The sequence below is a fragment of the Somniosus microcephalus genome, chromosome 6, assembly GCF_052327205.1.
Source record: "Somniosus microcephalus isolate GS21.2 chromosome 6, FLI_Smic_1.0, whole genome shotgun sequence".
Taxonomy (NCBI): domain Eukaryota; kingdom Metazoa; phylum Chordata; class Chondrichthyes; order Squaliformes; family Somniosidae; genus Somniosus; species Somniosus microcephalus.
The window spans coordinates 233,343,991-233,363,178 of NC_140992.1; the positions used below are offsets into that span (position 1 = coordinate 233,343,991).

Consider the following 19,188-nt stretch of genomic DNA (forward strand, 5'->3'; position numbering starts at 1 on the left):
AATGTACGTTTGATAAATATATATCTCTTTCCCATTTAAAAAAATTCACAAATGAGCATTAACATTGAACTGTGGTAGCAGAATCAGACACTGATTTCTGTGTAATGATTGTCCGGAATCACCATCTGAAAAGGCAAACGGGCCCAGCAACCTTGCAGTGTTATCAAGGCAAACTGACGTATGGTGACAGTTTCCACAATTTGCAAACTGCACGGTAACTGTGAGCATTTATTATGATTATTGTCATTAAAATTAAATTCTCTTTTATTTTCCTCCCCGAGCCTTCTCCCAGGTCTTCCTGGGCCAGGCTCCAGCTGCAGCAGAGCACAGGCAGATGATTTGCTCCCAGTCTTTCACCAGCACTGCTCAAGGCAGCCTCAAGGAGGTGTGTGAGAACAGGGTAGGGTGAGGGTGGGGGCATCTGTTGACTTCTCCTATCCCTGAGATGTGCTCACTGCTTTCATAATCCGTCACAATTGAGAATGCTGAATCTGCGGCGTTGTGGAGAATGAGCCTGCTGCACTGGCACTGCATTGCTGCACTACGATGAATATTGTGTTATTAAAACTATTTCTTTGGCCTTTAAGATATTGCAGCTAGATCCATTAGTGTTGGAACCTTTAAAAAATGAAGCCAATTACAGCACAAAAAAAACAGACTGTAAAAGCTTCTATAGATATGTAAAAAGGAAAAGATTAGCGAAAGTAAATGTGGGTCCCTTACAGGCTGAGACAGGAGAAATTATAATGAGGAATAAGGAAATGGCAGAGAAATTAAACAAATACTTTAATACGGAACAGGCTCGAGGGGCCGAATGGCCTACTCCTGCTCCTATCTTCTATGTTTCTATGTTTCTATGTCTGTCTTCACGGAAGAAATCACAAAAAACTTCCCGGAAATAAAGGAGAACCAAGGGCCTAGTGAGAATGAGGAACTGAAAGAAATTAGTATTAGTAAAAAAATAGTACTGGAGCAATTAATGGGACTGAAAGCCAATAAATCCCCTGGACCTGATGGCTTACATCCTAGGGTTTTGAAAGCGATGGTTATAGAGATAGTGGATGCATTGGATGTCATTTTCCAAAATTCCATAGATTCTAGAACAGTTCCCACAGATTGGAAGGTAGCAAATGTAACCCCGCTATTTAAGAAAGAAGGGAGAGAGAAAACGGGGAACTATAGACCAGTTAGCCTGACATCAGTAGTAAGGAAAATACTGGAACCTATTATTAAGGATGTGGTAACAGGGCACTTAGAAAATAATAATAGGATTGGGCAGAGTCAACACGGATTTATGAAAGGGAAATCATGTTTGATGAATCTGTTAGAGTTTTTTGAGGTTGTAACTAACAGATTAGATAAGGGGGAACCAGTAGAGGTGGTGTATTTGGATTTTCAGAAGGCATTCAATAAGGTGCCACACAAGAGGTTATGAAACAAAATTAGGGCTCATGGGATTGGGGGTAATATATTAGCATGGACTGAGGATTGGTTTACGGACAAAAAACAGAGAGTAGGAATAAACGGGTCGTTTTTGGGTTGGCAGGCTGTAACTAGTTGGGTACTGCAAGGATCAGTTCTTGGGCCTCAGCTATTCACAATCTATATCAGTGATTTGGATGAGGGGACCAAATGTAATATATCCACATTTGCTGATGATACAAAGCTAGGTGGGAATGTAAGTTGTGAGGAGGATGCAAAGAGGCTTCAAGGGGATATAGACAAGCTGAGTGAGTGGGAAAGAACATGGCAAATGGAATATAATATGGAGAAATGTGACGTTATCCATTTTGGTAGGAAAAATAGAAAAGCAGAGTATTTTTTAAATGGTGAGAGATTGGGAAATGTTGGTGTTCAGAGGGACCTGGGTGTCCTTGTACGCAAATCACTGAAAGTTAACATGCAGGTACAGCAAGCAATTAGAAAAGCAAATGGTATGTTGGCCTTTATTACAAGAGGATTTAAGTATAAGAGTAAAGACATCTTACTGCAATTATATAGGGCCCTGGTGAGACCACACCTGGCATATTGTGTACAGTATTAGCCTCCTTACCCAAGGAAGGATATACTTGCCATAGAGGGAGTGCAACGAAGGTTCACGAGACTGATTCCTGGGATGGGGGGATTGTCCTATGAGGAGAGATTGAGTAGACTAGGCCTATATTCTCCAGAGTTTAGAAGAATGAGGTGATCTCATTGAAACATACAAAATTCTTACAGGGTGATACGCTTATCAATTACTTCATAAAAGGTGATGAGTCGAAGAAGAGATGATGAGTCAAAAGAAGAGATGAATAAGGCTTTTATTAGCTAAGAAGAGACCATGCTTCTTCGTGAGTGACTGAACAAGTCTGAACGAAACCCACACAGTGGTGGGTGGAGTCAGCTGAGGCATGCCTCCATACACAGCGCCACCCAGAGGTGGCAATATACAATACAGTGGTTTACCACATTCACCCCTTGTTTAATGTGAAGTCCGGCGGGGTGAAGGGTACTACAAGTTAAGTCTATCAGGAGGCCTTGTCTGACGTCCTGATCGTCGTGGTGGCGGCGGTGGTGTTGCAGCATCCGACGTCGGGTCTGGTGTCTGGGTGGTTGGCGAAGATTCCTGGGGCTTTGGCATGCCGTCTGCAGGGGTTGGGTTGGGAGGGGTGGTGGGGGATAACAGTGGTAAGGGGGATAACGGTGGTAAGGGGGATAACGGTGGTAATTCAGGGGTACCCGAGGGTGCGAGGTCTCGTATGGAGACCGTGTCCTCCCGCCCGTCTGGGTATGTCACCCAGGCATACTGGGGGTTGGCGTGTAGGAGGTGCACCCGCTCGACCAGGGGGTCCGTTTTATGCGTCCTCACGTGCCTCCGCAGTAGGACGGGCCCAGGAGAAGTCAACCATGCCGGTAGCGAGGTTCCCGATGTAGACTTCCGGGGGAAAACAAACATTTTCTCATGAGGGGTCGCATTAGTGGCAGTACAAAGCAGTGACCGAATGGAGTGAAGCGCTGCAGGGAGGACCTCCTGCCAGCGGGAGGTCGGAAGGCCCTTAGATTTTAGTGCTAAGAGGACTGCCTTCCAAACCGTCGCGTTCTCCCTTTCCACCTGGCCGTTCCCCCGGGGGTTGTAACTGGTGGTCCTGCTCGTGGCGATACCTCTTGTTAGCAGGTACTGCCGAAGTTCGTCGCTCATGAACGATGAGCCCCTGTCGCTATGTATATAGCTGGGGAACCCGAACAGAGCGAAGATGTCATTCAGACACTTGATGACCGTGGTACTGGTCATGTCTGGGCAAGGGATGGCAAAGGGGAAACGGGAGTACTCATCAACTATGTTGAGGAAGTACACATTGCGGTCAGCGGAGGGGAGGGGCCCTTTAAAATCGACGCTCAGGCGTTCGAAGGGGCGGGTGGCCTTGATCAGGCTTGCTCTGTCCGGCCTATAGAAGTGCGGTTTGCACTCGGCGCAGATTTGGCAGCTCTTGGTCATGGTCCTGACCTCCTCGATGGAGTAGGGCAGGTTACGGGATTTGATAAAATGGAAAAACCTGGTGACCCCCGGGTGGCAGAGGTCATTGTGGAGGGACTGCAGCCTATCACTCTGCGCGTTGGCGCATGTACCACGTGATAGGGCATCTGGGGGCTCATTGAGTTTCCCTGGCCGATACAAGATATCATAATTGTAGGTGGAGAGTTCGATTCTCCACCTCAAGATCTTGTCGTTCTTGATTTTACCCCTCTGCTTATTATTAAACATAAAAGCTACTGAACGCTGGTCAGTGAGCAGGGTAAATCGTTTCCCGGCCAGGTAATGCCTCCAGTGACGCACCGCTTCTACAATAGCCTGGGCCTCCTTTTCGACGGAGGAGTGTCTCGTCTCGGGGCCCTGGAGGGTCCTTGAGAAAAAGGCCACGGGTCTGCCCGCCTGGTTAAGGGTCGCGGCTAGGGCGAAGTCGGAGGCATCGCTCTCCACTTGGAAGGGGATGGACTCATCCACCGCGTGCATTGCGGCCTTCGCGATATCGTTCTTGATAAGAGTGAAGGTTGCACACGCCTCTGGTGTCAGGGGGAAGGAGGTGGCTTTGATGAGGGGCCTGGCTTTGTCTGCATAGAGGGGCACCCACTGGGCGTAGTAGGAGAAAAACCCCAGGCATCTCTTCAGTGCTTTTTGGCAGTGGGGAAGGGGTAGCTCCATTAGGGGGCGCATTCTGTCGGGGTCGGGCCCGATGACTCCGTTCTCCACCACGCAGCCGAGGATGGCCAGGCGCTTGGTGTGAAACATACATTTTTCCTTATTGTACGTTAGGTTCAGCCGTTGGGCCGTACGGAGGAAATTTGCTAGATTAACGTCGTGGTCCTGCTGGTCGTGGCCGCAGATGGTGACGTTATCCAAATAGGGGAAGGTTGCCCGCAGCGCGTTCTGGTCAACCATTCGGTCCATCTCCCTTTGGAAGACCGAAACCCCGTTGGTGACGCCGAAGGGGACCCTAAGGAAGTGGTAGAGGCGGCCGTTTGCCTCGAAGGCAGTATACTGGCGGTCCTCATGGCGGATGGGCAGCTGGTGGTACGCTGACTTAAGGTCGATGGTGGAGAATACTTTGTATTGCGCAATCTGATTGACCATATCAGATATGCGAGGGAGGGGGTACGCGTCCAGCTGGGTGTACCGGTTTATGGTTTGGCTGTAGTCGATTACCATGCGGTGTTTTGCAGTGGTTTTAACGACTACAACCTGGGCTCGCCAGGGGCTAGTGCTACCTTCGATAATGCCCTCCTTCAAGAGCCGCTCCACCTCAGAGCTGATAAAAGCTCTGTCCCCGGCACTGTACCGCCTGCTTTTGGTAGCGATGGGTTTACAGTCGCGGGTGAGGTTAGCGAACAGGGGAGGGGGGGGGACTTTTAATGTGGAAAGGCCTGCAGGTGGTTTGCAGCGGGCGATTTAAAAGTTGTTGGTTGCAGACTGTGAGTGGGGGGAGGGGTCCACCGTATGCTAGTGTGACACTCTTAAGGTGGCACTGAAAATCCAACCCTAGCAGGACGGCAGCGCAAAGACGGGGCAGGACTAGCAGTTTAAATTTTTGATATTCAGTGCCCCCTACTGACAGGGTCACCACACAGTAGCCGCTGATGTCCATTGACTGGGACTTGGACGCCATAGAAATGCGATGGTGCATTGGCAGAATCGTGAGGGAGTGGCTACGTACCGTGTCGGGGTGGACGAAACTCTCTGTGCTCCCGCTGTCGATCAGGCAACTGGTGGCGCGGCCGTTTACCGCGATATCCATCATGGAGCTGGATAGATGGTGAGGGTGGCCTTGATCCAGCGTCACGGAGGCCAGTATGTGGCTTAGTGAGTCACTATAGTCATCCGCCGAGACGGTGGTCGGTTCCGGTGACGAAATGGCGGTTGAGTGCGTTGGATACGATGGCGGCGGATGCCATGCGGCCGGGGGTACACAAAATGGCGGATAAGATGGCTGCTCCCACGGCCCGCACGCTGCGCTGCTGGCTGGCTTCCCCTTGCAGGCGTTAGCGTAATGGCCTTTCTTCCCGCAGCCCGAGCAGGTAGCTGTCTTAGCTGGGCAGTGCGCTCTGGGATGTTTTAACTGGCCACAGAAATAGCATTTTTGGGCCTGGTTACTGGGCATCGAAGCAGTTCTTACCGGAGGCTGCTGTCTCGGTTGGGTCGCTGCAGCGGTTGGTGCCGGGGGCGGCGGTCCCGTGTCCCACGGTTTCGATTGCCATGTCTCGGCGCCGTTACGGGGGTATGCCTCGAGGTTTCGGTGGGCCTCCTCTAACGAGAGCGCAAGGGCAATGGCCGTCTTCAGGTCGGGTTCCTTGCTTTCTAGCAGTCTCTGCCGGGTGTGGTCTGACTGGAGGCCCCTGACGAAGGCATCACAGGCGAGTCCCTGCGCGTGCTCCACAGCCGTTACCGCTTTACAATCGCAGTCTCTGCAGAGTGCCAGTAGCGCCCGTGCAAATGCCCCTACCGATTCTCCCGGTTGCTGCCTGCGGGATCCCAAGAGGTGTCGGGCGTAAATTGTGTTCACTGGGCGCGTATATTGCCCTTTTAGTAGCTCGAGGGCCGCCACGTACGTATTAGAGTCCCGGATTAGCATATATACTTGATGGCTCACCTGGGCGGTCAAAATTTTCAGTTTGTGATCCTCCTCTGTAACCTGTGAGATTGCGAGGAAGGATTCAAAGCAGCTCAGCCAGTGTTCAAACTTGGCTGATGCACCCACATCTTGAGGGTCGAGGTCCAGGCGTGGTGGTCTGAGGGCTCTCAGCAATGTCTGCTGTATCCGTTGCTGTTGTTGCTCCTCAGGTGTCGCCATTTAACTTTTAGCTAATAAAATTGATACGCTTATCAATTACTTCATAAAAGGTGATGAGTCGAAGAAGAGATGATGAGTCGAAAGAAGAGATGAATAAGGCTTTTATTAGCTAAGAAGAGACCATGCTTCTTCGTGAGTGACTGAACAAGTCTGAACGAAACCCACACAGTGGTGGGTGGAGTCAGCTGAGGCATGCCTCCATACACAGCGCCACCCAGAGGTGGCAATATACAATACAGTGGTTTACCACACAGGGCTTGACAGGGTAGATGCAGGGAGGATGTTTCCCCTGGCTGGGGAGTCTAGAACCAGGGGTCACAGTCTCAGAATAAGGGGTTGGCCATTTAGGACTGAGATGAGGAGAAATTTCTTCACTCAGAGGGTGGTGAATCTTTGGAAATTCTCTACCCCAGAGGGCTGTGGAGGCTCAGTCGTTGAGTATATTCAAGACTGAGATCGATAGATTTTTGGATATTAAGGGAATCAAGGGATATGGGGATAGTGCAGGAAAGTGGAGTTGAGGTAGAAGATCAGCCATGATCTTATTGAATGGTGGAGCAGGCTCGAGGGGCCAAATGGCCTACTCCTGCTCCTATTTCTTATGTTCTTAAAATATTTATAACATTAAAATATTTATAACATTAAAACATCAGCCCCACAAAGGCTGCATTTTTTTTTGTACATTTTTCTGTTCCAATTTCCCACTGATTCTTTGCTATATCTCTCCCCTCCTGAAGGTGATGACACACCTTGTGGTCTTAAGGGACAGGTAGTGACTTTCTACTACTTTGTCTAAGTATCCATTCTTCACACGTGAGCCCAGTGTCAGCAGGCTATTCAGCCCTTGCCCAACCTCCAACCATGTACACTTTCCAGCAGGGGTCAGTGGATAGCAGTCAAGAGCAGAAGCCCCTCACTGCTATGTTCCCCACTCTACCTGGGGATGCTGAGGCCAATTGTAGCACCCTTTCTGCTGCCTCAGTTGAGATTAGTTAACTCAGAAAAAAGATCCTACGTGGAACCCGAGACATTTCTGAAGTTATACTTTATTTTTTGGCTTGAGATACGAGTTACTTCCTCCTTGACACATTACTTTTTGTAACTTGTTTAGCTGCAAACACAGAGCACCACCTAACATGTGTTCTAGAAGATGGGATTGCACCTCTCACTAATACAAGGGAACAGAACAACCATGCAGGTTAGTAAAACTAGTCTAATGCATAAAGCGTTTAGACCATCTGATATGCCATGCTCTAATTAAATCATATGGCTGTTAAGAGCAGGATACCTACAGCTGTGCCTCAGTAATATTTTTACAGAATTAGCTGTGTGTAATACGTAAAATGATATGCTTTAAGTTCAGTCATCGTGAACAGCAAGCTAAGAAATGGATCACATGCTGGAAATGGATCATATCTTTTAGGTTTGAAATCCATATTGAGAACACAGATAAAGAAGAAATAAATTGTGGTCATTTTCTTACAGTAATATATGTTTTGAATTAAGAGAGCGTGAATTGACCGGAAATTGTTTTTAGACCTCTCTATTAAACTGGAATAGGATTCATTTAAAAGGATTGCTTAGATGTAGAAAAGCACCTTGCTTCATTACCAAATCTGAACAGGCACCATTTTACATACATATCACAATAACCTTTCAGCAAATTAAGATTTCTTTATTGTTCTGTGGAACTGGTCACAAACAGTAAGAGCACCACCCAATGGACTGATGTGAGAATTGCACCTGACAAATTTAATTCCTTGCTCAAGTGAAATGTGAAAAAGAACTGTACAGTCTGGAATTACTGTTGGTGATACCAGTGGATGAACATTTACTGCATTCATATAGCATTTCTTTGTCTAATATTTTAATGCAGACATTAAGTGGTTTATTTTCAATGGGTAATGCTTTCGCTAAAAAAGTGGACAGAGGTATCTCAAATGTTAAGCATTTATTTGCTGATATCACAACAGTAACTTCTATTTTTATTAAGGTTCCATAGGATTAATTTCTAATTTTTTTTTCCTGGTCTGTCTGTGTAATAGTTTCAAATAATTTCCACGGTAAGTAAATACTTCAACCTAAATAATGTAAACTTCAGCACATTCACTCATTTTGGTGGCTCTTTCATTTCTAAAACTTTGTACAAAGAGAGGAGTCTGGAACCTGACAGGTAGCACTGTGATCGGATCAGCAGAGGATGTGAGAATAAAAGCAGGAGTAGGCATACATCTGTACGGGGTCACGACCTTTCCTCTCCCCACTCTCTGCGCTCAGTCCCAGGTGCTTCACTCCACTTTCTCCTCTGTGATGTTGAGATAACTCTCCACATTTGCCCTGTTCAGTCTCAGCTGCTTCTCCCCTCTAACATGCCCTGGCATTGCTCTCAATTCTTTCTGCTGCTAATGAAAATGATAATCTAAACAGTTAGATGAGATAGATTTTATGCTTGCTAGAAGGACTCAATTGTGTTCATAGTTTTTAACAATGTTATTTTACAAGATCTTTTTTTATTTAAATGCGATGATTAATATATTGATACATTTTTGAAGAGTTAACTTCAGTATTCATTGAATAGGTGAAAGGTTACCATGCAACCACAAATATTTACAGTGGATAGACCGGAGAAGCTGGGGTTGTTCTCATTAGAGCAGAGAAGACTATGGAGATTTGATAGAGGTGTTTAAAATCATGAAGGGTTTAGATAGAGTAAATAAAGAGAAACTGTTTTCAATGGCTGAAGGGTCGATAACCAGAGGGCACAGATTTAAGGTGATTGGCAAAAAAACCAGAGGCGACATGAGGAAAGACTTTTTTACGCAACGAGTGATTAGGATTTGAAATGCACTGCCTGAGTGGTAGAAACAGATTCAATAGTGGCCTTCAAATGGGAATTGAATAAATACTTGAAGGAGAAAAAATTGCAGGGATGTGGGGAAAAAGCGGGGGAGTGGGGCTAATTGGATTGCTCTTCAAAAGAGCCGGCGCAGACTTGATGGGCCAAATGGCCTCCTTCTGTGTTGTACTATTCTACACTTGGCGTAAAGGAGTGCTCACTTCTACTTCTTTACTGAACAGTACCATATTTTGGAACTTACAGGGATTTGAGACTAAGTGATCAGAAATATGAAGCATGACGTATGAGGAGTAAAGATGAAGAATGATCTTCTAGTGTATGAATAAAAAGGGTAATAACGTATTTAAATTAAATGCATTTGTACTGTTTTATTTACCAATTGTTAAATAAAAAGCAAACATTATTACATATAAACCTGCCCAATAGTTTTGTTCCTCTCCACTATTGTTCCTAACATGTGAAATGTTTCATATCACAAGAGTGAATTAAAACACTTTTCCATCTCTCTGTTCCAACCCATGGTCCTGCAGCATCACTTGCTGCCATAATGAAACACGGAACTGAGTATTATAGTGGGGGGGGGGGGGAGGGGAGGGGAGGTGGGGGCGGTGTGGGCGGTGTGCAGAATTTCCCAATCTTGAATCATGCCCCCTACATTATTCAGCTCTTTAGCATGTTATGGGAGTGAATCACTGTGATAAAATAAGGCAAAGTTAGGAGGCGGTAAGCAAATAGGGGACAAATAATCCACAAACAGGAGTCAGGAGAGAATTGCTGACAAATTGAAAGGTGCTCGAGGACTACCTAAGAGGGACTCCACTGCAAGAGAACAAACAGAAATAAGGACAAGCAAAAGGCTGAAGAAGTATGTGAAGGCTGGCCTAAATGCCCAAAATAAAAGCTAAGTAAGCTTGGTGGGGCTGGAGATGTGGGGAGGTAGACACTTCTGTAAGTAACTGATACACATAGCCCAGAAATTAACTGTTCATGCAGAGTGACAAAACTTATGTATTTTACAAAAAAAGCAAAAAGTAAGTCCTATTCCTAGGTGTCGTTTACCAGAGTTCTGAGTCAAATGTACTGAGCTGCATCAAAATAGGACGAATTCACTCCTTTTCCTAAATCACGTTAAATCTTTCCCTTTCAACTGCAAGTTTACAAACAGAAAAGGAAGAGTCAGGGAGGCTCTTAAAGGACCATGTTCATCAATAAAGCATTTGCCAAACTTTTTGGGGATCTTCAGATTTGGTTCTTTTATTAGTTGTCATTTCTGAAGTAGATGGATTATTAGTAGATATTTTCTCTCTAATTTTATGTCCCCTTTTCAGACCTTCCTATACCATTACTATTTCCCAAGCAAGAGGGCAGTGACCTGTTTACAAGCATCTCCCAGTGTTGCTTTGTAACTGACTGCAACCTAGGGTGATACCATTTTTCCTCTTTCCCTGGAGGAAAACAATTCAACTCTGTACCATCACAGGTGGCCTGTTTGAGTTTGAGAAGTAGATTTCAAGGCATGTCCAATGGCCTCATCCTGAGGCACAATCCATTACTAACTTAGGTAGCCGTAAAAGTGGGGTTTAAAGGCAAGGCAAAAAAAACCTTGATTTGGCTCTGGAAATGTCAAGATTCAAGGCTGTCTTTGATGTAAATAATTCAGTTAGAGGACTAAATAATATGAGGGGAGTAATTATAAAACCAGTCGAATGTGGTGCCAAATTTGAAATTCAATCTTAATAGCTTTCTTATGGTCCCTTGAGTGAAAGGTTCTGGGACAGCAACCTGGGATACAGTCAGTGCTGTCTCTGGCTGAGAGTGTCCATTAGAGAGAAGGAGTCAGTGGGGGAGAAATTACACTTGCGGCCAAAACGGGAGGCAAGTCAGCAAAGGGATTGCTTCGCGCGTCGGTTCCTGCCAGCCTGAGGCCGAAGCCAAATTCGGCATTGGGCCTCATTTCAATGAAACAGGAGGGCTGTGGATGCAGATTGTGTGTCCTGAATCAGCTCGACGATTGGGGCCTGATGGATTCTGTCCCACTCTGACACAGAGTCGACCTGCAGGTAGGTCCAGGGAAGAGGGGAGGCGCAACCTCCAATTAATTCAGTGACCCAGCAGACATGCTGCCATCATGGTCTGTTGGTGCTGTGTCTTCCCAGGTGTTGGCGGTAAAATAGGCAGATTTCAAGGTGGCCTTTAGTGTGTCTTTAAAGCATTTCACCTGGCCACCTCTGTTGTAATATTCAGACTGCAGCTCGTCGTAGAGGACAGCTTTGGGAATTTTATAATCAGACCTGTGAATGACGTGTCCAGACTAACGTAACTGGACTTTTGTTGATCATGGTCTCAATTCCAGTTATAATGCAGTGCTTTAAGGAAATCAGTGTTAGGCACCCTGTCCTGCCACTTGAAGCCAATGATAAGTCGTAAACAACGTAGGTGGAAATGGTCAATTGGCGGATCTGGTCCTGCCAATCTGGTGAGTGACATTGTTGTCAATTGTGGCACTGTACAAAAGAACACTACTGAGGTAGCAGAATATGTCCATGACCTTAAGTGGTACGCTCTTGATCGTAATCACAGGGGCTGTGACTGGATGACCAGGTTTGGGCTGGACCATGACTTCAGTCTTTTTTAAAGTTGATTGTAAGGACAAAGGGCTGTGCCGTCTGAGCAAAGCACTCAGTTAGCAGCAGAATACCCTCGAGAGTGTGGGCAAGTAACGCACATTAATCGCAAAAGCAAGTCACAAACTGCTATCTGCATTAGTTTTGTTTTTGCATGACAAAGGTTAAAGATGCCCCTGTCTGCGTTATCGAATATAGATTCCCCATCACAGTTCTTGATCTCCTCAAGCATAACCACATCACCTCGAATCCATATATAGAAGTACTTTAATCCTTAAATTGCTGCAATTCTTGGTATTTATAGAACATAGATGTCTTTTTATTGCCTAAAATCATGTGAAATATTATTATGCATTTATGGCGCTGACTAGCAAACAAGGCAATAAAAAATTCTGTGTATCTTGCTGTAGATATTTGCAAAGGTGCTCCCATTGTACTCTGAGAATGTTAATATCTAAGTATTGATGTACAACTTTGTTCTCTCTTCATTAATTCACCTGATTAGCAAATCAGAGGTCTGGCTTAGCTTCATCTGACACTGATTTATGGTGCAGACTTGTTTCTGATTTATCTTTGTCCTTTAAAGAGACACCTACTTAGAATAATCATATTTTTTATTAATATATTTGATTCGGGGCTGCAGTGTAAAGGTTGCAAAAATATAGCTCCTGGGGAAACAACTGTGATTTGGGAACCTTAACAATGTTCAAAATCGTATGGGGGGGGGGAGAAACTGAACACATCCGTTTTTTAGGCGAAAAATGTCCGCTGGGGGGGGCTGAATTTCAGGCTGCGATACCCTCTGCCCGATCTACTCCGAAAGTGCACCAGCTGCCAAATTGGGAGCTGGTGACTTCCAAGTGTTCAGGGCGCTTGCCTGAAACAGGCAGTCAGCGCCTTGAATCTGCAAATCACTGTCCTATCGCCTGTTTTAGGACCCCAATCAAAGTTCGTCATCAACTGGACCGCACTTTAAAAAGTAATTCACTGAATGTGAAGTGTTTTGAGACATCTTAAGAGACTTGAGTAGTGCAACTTCTTTTCTCTCCTTCCTTCCTTTCTTTAACAGACCATTCTTCTGTTGTGGAGACATTTTACTTAGATACTCCCTCTGCTTTGATCACAAATAACTAGAAAGAAACAAATTGTTGATCTTTACACCAAACACGTGGAAACCACACCAGGCCAAAGGATTACTCAGCCTGTGTAACCCATACAGGAGTAAGGAAAATCAAAAATCTGAAAAATTCACAGTAATTGGTGTCGACCCAGGAACTCCAAATAAATCTGTATCTTCCTCGTATGCCTACTAGGTTGTGCTGCAAAGGAAAAGCTGATATTTTGCTGTATCCCTTCACTCTCTCACTGAACATTGACTTCTGTAGCATTCTGCCCCACGGTCTTTACATCTACAATCATGGCCTATTCATACCTCTCAAATGTCCTGCTTTAATTGGGATGGCTCAACACAACAGTGGTGTTGTAGCAGTGTTGAGCATGTCTCCCAAGCCACAGAAATAGCTGATCTGCTGGTTCAACAGGAAACCAGGCCCCCACTTCAAGCACCAACTCGAACACTGGTCTTTCAACATATGGTGAGGGGTAGCGCTAAGGGCCAGAGTCTCACAACATTTGTCATCTCTTCTGAGCTCCAATAATCGATGTTACCTCAGGTACCATGTGAACCCACAAACATTAGAAGGTAATAATTATAATAACGATTCCAGTATAACAAGGATGCTACCTACTAAACAAATCCTAAAACTGTCTCCTGATTAAAAAGTTAATTTAGACCTTCCCTTTTAAAAAATATATAAATAAACTGAGCTCCCTATATGGCTCAGTTCTGTCCAAGAGGAAATTGGTTGGGGTTGGGGTGGGGGTGGGGGGGGGGGGTGCAGTGAAGAGTGAATGGGTCAGCCACATACATCACAGGAAGAATCAGAGACAGAAGTGACCTCCAAATTAGACCTTTAAAGGGTTATTTTAACCAAAATTTGATCCCTATGTGATTATTCTTGGTTCTTTTTTCATGAAAGAGTCTGTGTTTGTCCCATAGATTTATTTAAACACACGGGACAGTGGGACACAGACTGAGCTCTATAGATGGCTCAGTTGTGGCCAAGAGGAAATTGGAGGGAGGGGGGACAGTGAGTGGGATGGTCACATACATCACAGGAAGAATTAGAGACTAAAGCACCAACCTGAACAAATTTCAGTAGTTCATGTAAACAAGTAAATATCAGGTATGGAGAAAAGGGTGGTCTAAATTTTAAAATGCAACGGTTTCTATGGCCCAGAATTTGCAGCTGTAATGACGACGAAACTATTAGCACTCACCGTCATTACTCTGTAAAACTGACAGCAATTTCTGGGGTCTGCACATGTGCAGTTAAATGCAGAAATCCTGAAGTTCCTGTCGGTGATACCCTGCTCCTCCATGGGGTGCGCTGTTACAGTCCTTGCAGATGGAAATCAATTAGAAATCACTGAATTGACATGAACTTCCACTTTTTATGCTCTATTCTCACTGTAAAAGACTTGAAAAAGTTAAGCCTTGTTGAAACATAGTAACATAGAAGATAGGAGCAGGAGTAGGCCATTCAGCCCCTCAGGCCTGCTCCGCCATTCAATGAGATCATGGCTGATCATCCAAATTCAGTGCCCTGTCCCTGCTTTCTCCCCATATCCCCATATCCCTTGATCCCTTTAGCCTTAAGAAATATGTCTAATTGAATAAGGTATAACTGGGGTTTTAATGGTGTACTAAGTCATAATGACTGCTGAACAACCTCTCTGGTCCTGAAAAACTAATTTTATATTTGTGAAATGTCAAATTTTTCCATTCCATGATAAAAAATTCCATAGATTTTTAAAATAATGACAATTCATTTTTATTTTTTAATTTTGTTTGCCAGTTTTGTGCATGCACTGCACATGCGCGGGAAACCGGAACTTCTGTTCCCTTAAAGGAAGGGGTTCAGAGGTCGAATGCGTGCGCTGGAGAGGCAGCGCGTGCGCATCGAACTTACCTTTTTTTTGCAGGTTTCTCCGGGAGGGTAAGTCTCCAGGAGTTACACTTGTAAAAAGCAGGCGCAAGGCCTGCTTTTAACAAGGTAAGTGGTGAATTAATTAAAATTAAAACATTTTTTCCACAGGTTTATTATTTTTAAATACTTTAAAGAAAGGTAAGTTTATTTTTAGCCCCATTAGAAAATGTAATTAATTTTTTCAAACATTTAAATTATTGTTTATAAGTTATTTTATGTAATTTATAGTTATTTTAAAAATGTGATTTAAAAAAAAAAATTATTTGAAGTTTTAGTGATGTTTTGGGGCTTATAGTATTTATAGTTTTGACAGCTCTTTCTGTCAATTTTATGAATTGGCATTCCCTGCTACCATTGGTTCTCCATGGCCCACATGATGCCAGGGGACGCATCGCACTAACTGCGCCCCTGGGATACGCAAGCACTGCGCGCCGGCAGTTGGAGGAAGCCCAGGATCGGAATCCCACGCGGGCCCACAGCTCAACGGCTGGCGCGCTAGGTAAGTGCAGGTCGGAGGCTTGCACCCGCAGGAAGCCTCCAACCCAAATTTCTGGGCCAGTGTGATTAGCCATCTTTGAAGGAAGTAAAAAGAAAGAAAGACTTGCATTTATATAACGCCTTTCACAACCTCAGGACATGCCAAAGCGCTTTACAGCCAATGACATACTTTTGAAGTGTAGTCACTGTTGTAATGTAGGAAACGCAGCAGCCAATTTGCACACAGCAAGCTCCCACAAACAGCAATGTGATAATGACCTGGTAATCTGCTTTTTAGTGATGTTGATTGAGGGATAAATTATGGCCTGGACACTGGGGAGAACTCCCCTGCTCTTCTTCAAAATAGTGTCATGGGATTTTTATGTCCACCTGAGAGAGCAGATGGGCCTTGGTTTAACATCTCATCCGAAAGACGGCACCTCCAACAGCACAGCACTCCCTCAGAAGATTCTTGTGTTCAAGTCTTTGGAGTGGGGCTTGAACCCACGATCTTCTGAATTAGAGGCGAGAGTGCTACCAACTGAGCCATGGCTGACACGCTGTGGGTATTTTTAAAAAAGGTTTCAGTGCAAAAATATGGCCAACTTCCAACTAGTGTTATCACAACCAGGATTTTAAAAATGTTTGGTTGATCATTTGTTGCCCTGTAATCAGAAAGATTTTTTTTATCATTTGTCAGTTATTAGGTTCCCTTTGCTTGTGTAATAAAGTGCATATTATTCAAATGTCCTCTGTTTAGTCCACTTGTGCGGTAGAGCCTTAAATATGTTTTGGCTAAATGACTTATTAATTATGAATAGTTGAGCTCCTGGAATAAACTGGGTATTTGTGATATATCCCATATAGAAGTCTTTAATCTAATATGCAGAGTTAATGCATCAAAGCTCCAATTTTAACCTAACCAATGGAATGTAAAATTGGGGGATGAGTAAAACGGGCCTCTGACCCAACCCGTTCCCGCTGGGCGGGTTAGGTTAAAATTGGGGCTTAAAAGTTTCAATATTCTACAGAGAAAATCTGTACTTCATTTTGAACTGATGTAAGAAAATCTACCACTCCGTGATATGAGATTATAGAATTTTTTCAACGTGCTTTCATATGATAATATTTTAATGTCAGTTTGGCTCAGTTAGTATTACTCTTGCCTCTGGCTCAGGAGCTTCTGGGTTCAAGCTCCACTCCAGAACTTGAGCATATAATCTAGGCTGACACTTCAGCGCTGTACCTCATTGTCAGAGGTGCCATTTTTCAGACATTAAAAAATCTGCCTGTTCAGATAACTTTCCCTAGGGGCTGCACCTTGATGTGGTGGTAAGGCTTGCATGCTCCGATGACCCTGAGAACTGTTGCATTTATTACTGACATTTTCATCAGCCATCCTGGTAGGGGCACCCAAGCCTGATAGATCAAAAGGCAGTCCATCGGTACTCCTGGTAAGGGTTGTGAGTCAGGCTAATGACCTGTCCACTTAAAAATGCCTTTTGCTACAGAAACAACCCAGAGACAAGACAAGCCCATTACAAATTTACAAATGTAAACATCAGCTGTGGAGAACCATGGTGTGCTGGATGTAAGGTAAGGTGATATTCTGATCAAATAATCTGAGTCAAATATATTACTCTATACAGATAACAGTGGAAGAAATCAGTTGCCTCATGTGCCATGAGGTACAGAAGACTCAAACAAACAAATTAACTCTTCAGGTATATGTTAAAGATCCAAAGACAATATTTGAAGAGAGCAAGGAATTCTCCCAGTGTTCTTCCCTCCCCAAGTTGCCACAGTGTCAGTGTAACCCTTAACACCAAGTCACACCTTGGTTTCTCCCCTACACTTCTGGCACTGTCCCCTCCTTCGAGTAACTCACCCTGTTCCACCCCTCTTTTTAAAATCATCAAATGCCCCTTTCATATTCTAATCTGAGCTTCTCCCCAAAGTACCCTCCATCCTTTCATCCCTCATCTTCTGCACCAAGTGACTGACATCATCCTCAGTGATTTCAAACTCCATCTCAACTCCATTTGTCGCCTCTACCGAATTCACCAACCTCCTGTTGTTTTTAAACATCTCCCTCCCTATAAACTCTCCTACCCAAATTCATGACTACCCCATCGACCTTACCTTACCATTCTTGGTCTCTCTATTCTTATTGTCTCAATCATTCACCATCCACATCTCCCTACCCTCTTTCAACCCCACTTAATTCTGCATGCATCTCTCTCCCCCCAAGTCATATACAACAATGTATATGCGTTTACATAGACCAATTATTTCATCTGAATAAGTTACTTATTTTTCCATCCTATATGCAGTACTTCGCACTTAGCTGCATTAAATTTCATCTGCCATTGAGCTGCTCACAAACTTAGTTTGTTTACCTCACTCTATAACTTCTGAGCTTCTTCCTCCGATTCTACTGCCCTCCCAGGTTAGTATTATCAGCCAATCTGACCATTGAGTTTCAGAGTCCAATTGGGGCTAGAAATTGCGTAGCGCCCTGTTTGGGGCGATAACTTTTGCGGGAGCGCAAACATATCGCCGGGCGCTACACAATTGATTCCGATGGGAACTCCCGGTTTAGCGCTCCAAGAGGGAAGTGGAGCTAAATCAAGCGCTACCACTACCCTTAGAGTGCTAAAGAGAGTGAGAGGGGAGGTAGCGGCAGAGCACTGCGCAATGTTCTGTGCAGCGCTGCCGGTTTTACAGACTCCTTCCCTCCCATAAAGGGAAGGGCCAATGCTGCGGTCATTGAAGGCTGGGAATGGTCATCGACGGCACCTGCGATATGTGCACAGCTGCCCCAAGCACTCAAAGAGGGCAGGGCTGATCAATCGCGGGCTGGAAAACAATCAAAATACAGCACACTGGGGTCATTATTAAATTTTGGCTTACCTGGCCACCACTTCCTTTAATTAGCGCTCCCCAAGCGGCCAACTGAGGTAACAACACCTCCTGCAGCTGCCGTTGTTGACGTCCGACGATGCTGCAGGGGGCGGAAGCGAATTTTACATCCGGGGCGATAACGGGGCACTGCGCCCCAGATGATGTCCCGATCTCCGGGACGCAGGAGATCGAAGTGGTAAGTTTTAGCGCCAGCGCTAACCTGCCATGGAAGTTCGCGGGGGTCGGTAATTTTGCTGCGCCCGGTCAGTAAGCCCTTAGCGCCCCGTTATCGCCCCCCCCAGAGGTGCTAACGGGAGGTGCAAAGGAGGCCAATTTCTCCCCCCCAAGTCATTTATGTAAGTTAGAAACAGTAATGGTCCCAACACCAAGCACTGGGGCACAACATTCAGTACTATCCCCAACTTCGACATAACCCCTCTAACATTACTTTATACCCATCAGAAATTTCTTATCCATTCCCAGAGTTCATCATGAATTCCCATAGCTTTGAGCTTGACAAACAGCCTTTCGAATGATTTTTGGATGTTTAGGTACACCATGGTGTCATGCATTTCACAGTCCACTGAGGACATTATTCCCTCAAAGTGGTCAAGAAGGCTACTCAAACATGATCGTCCCCTTCTGAATCCATGTTGGCTACTGTTTCCCATGCTATTATTATATAGATATTCTTGATAATCAAATTTATTATTTTAATGGAATACAAGACAGACTACTGGATCTGTAGTCTATGTCTGATTTATCCTCTTTCTGAACATCGGCACCACATTGACCTTTTTCCAATCTACTGATACCTCTGCAGTTTCCAGTGACACCCTCAATAATGGTTGTCACTGCCTCACAAATCTTCTCCCTAGTTTCTTTTAGCATTATGGTTAAATACCATCTATCCCCAGGGATTTATTTGTTTTGAGCCCATTTTAACCTGT

The 19,188-nt window shown here is 44.8% G+C and overlaps 1 protein-coding gene across 1 annotated transcript in view; it reads left to right on the top strand.

The window, feature by feature from the left end:
* znf536 (zinc finger protein 536) overlaps positions 1 to 7,545 on the top strand; it is a 417,096-nt gene extending 409,551 nt beyond the window's left edge. Inside the window, exon 7 of the mRNA XM_085991562.1 lies at positions 7,438 to 7,545. Within this exon, the coding sequence (XP_085847688.1) occupies positions 7,438 to 7,529 (92 nt within the window). The 3' untranslated portion in view covers positions 7,530 to 7,545. The remainder of the gene's footprint in view (positions 1 to 7,437) is intronic.
* Positions 7,546 to 19,188: the final 11,643 nt, after the last annotated feature.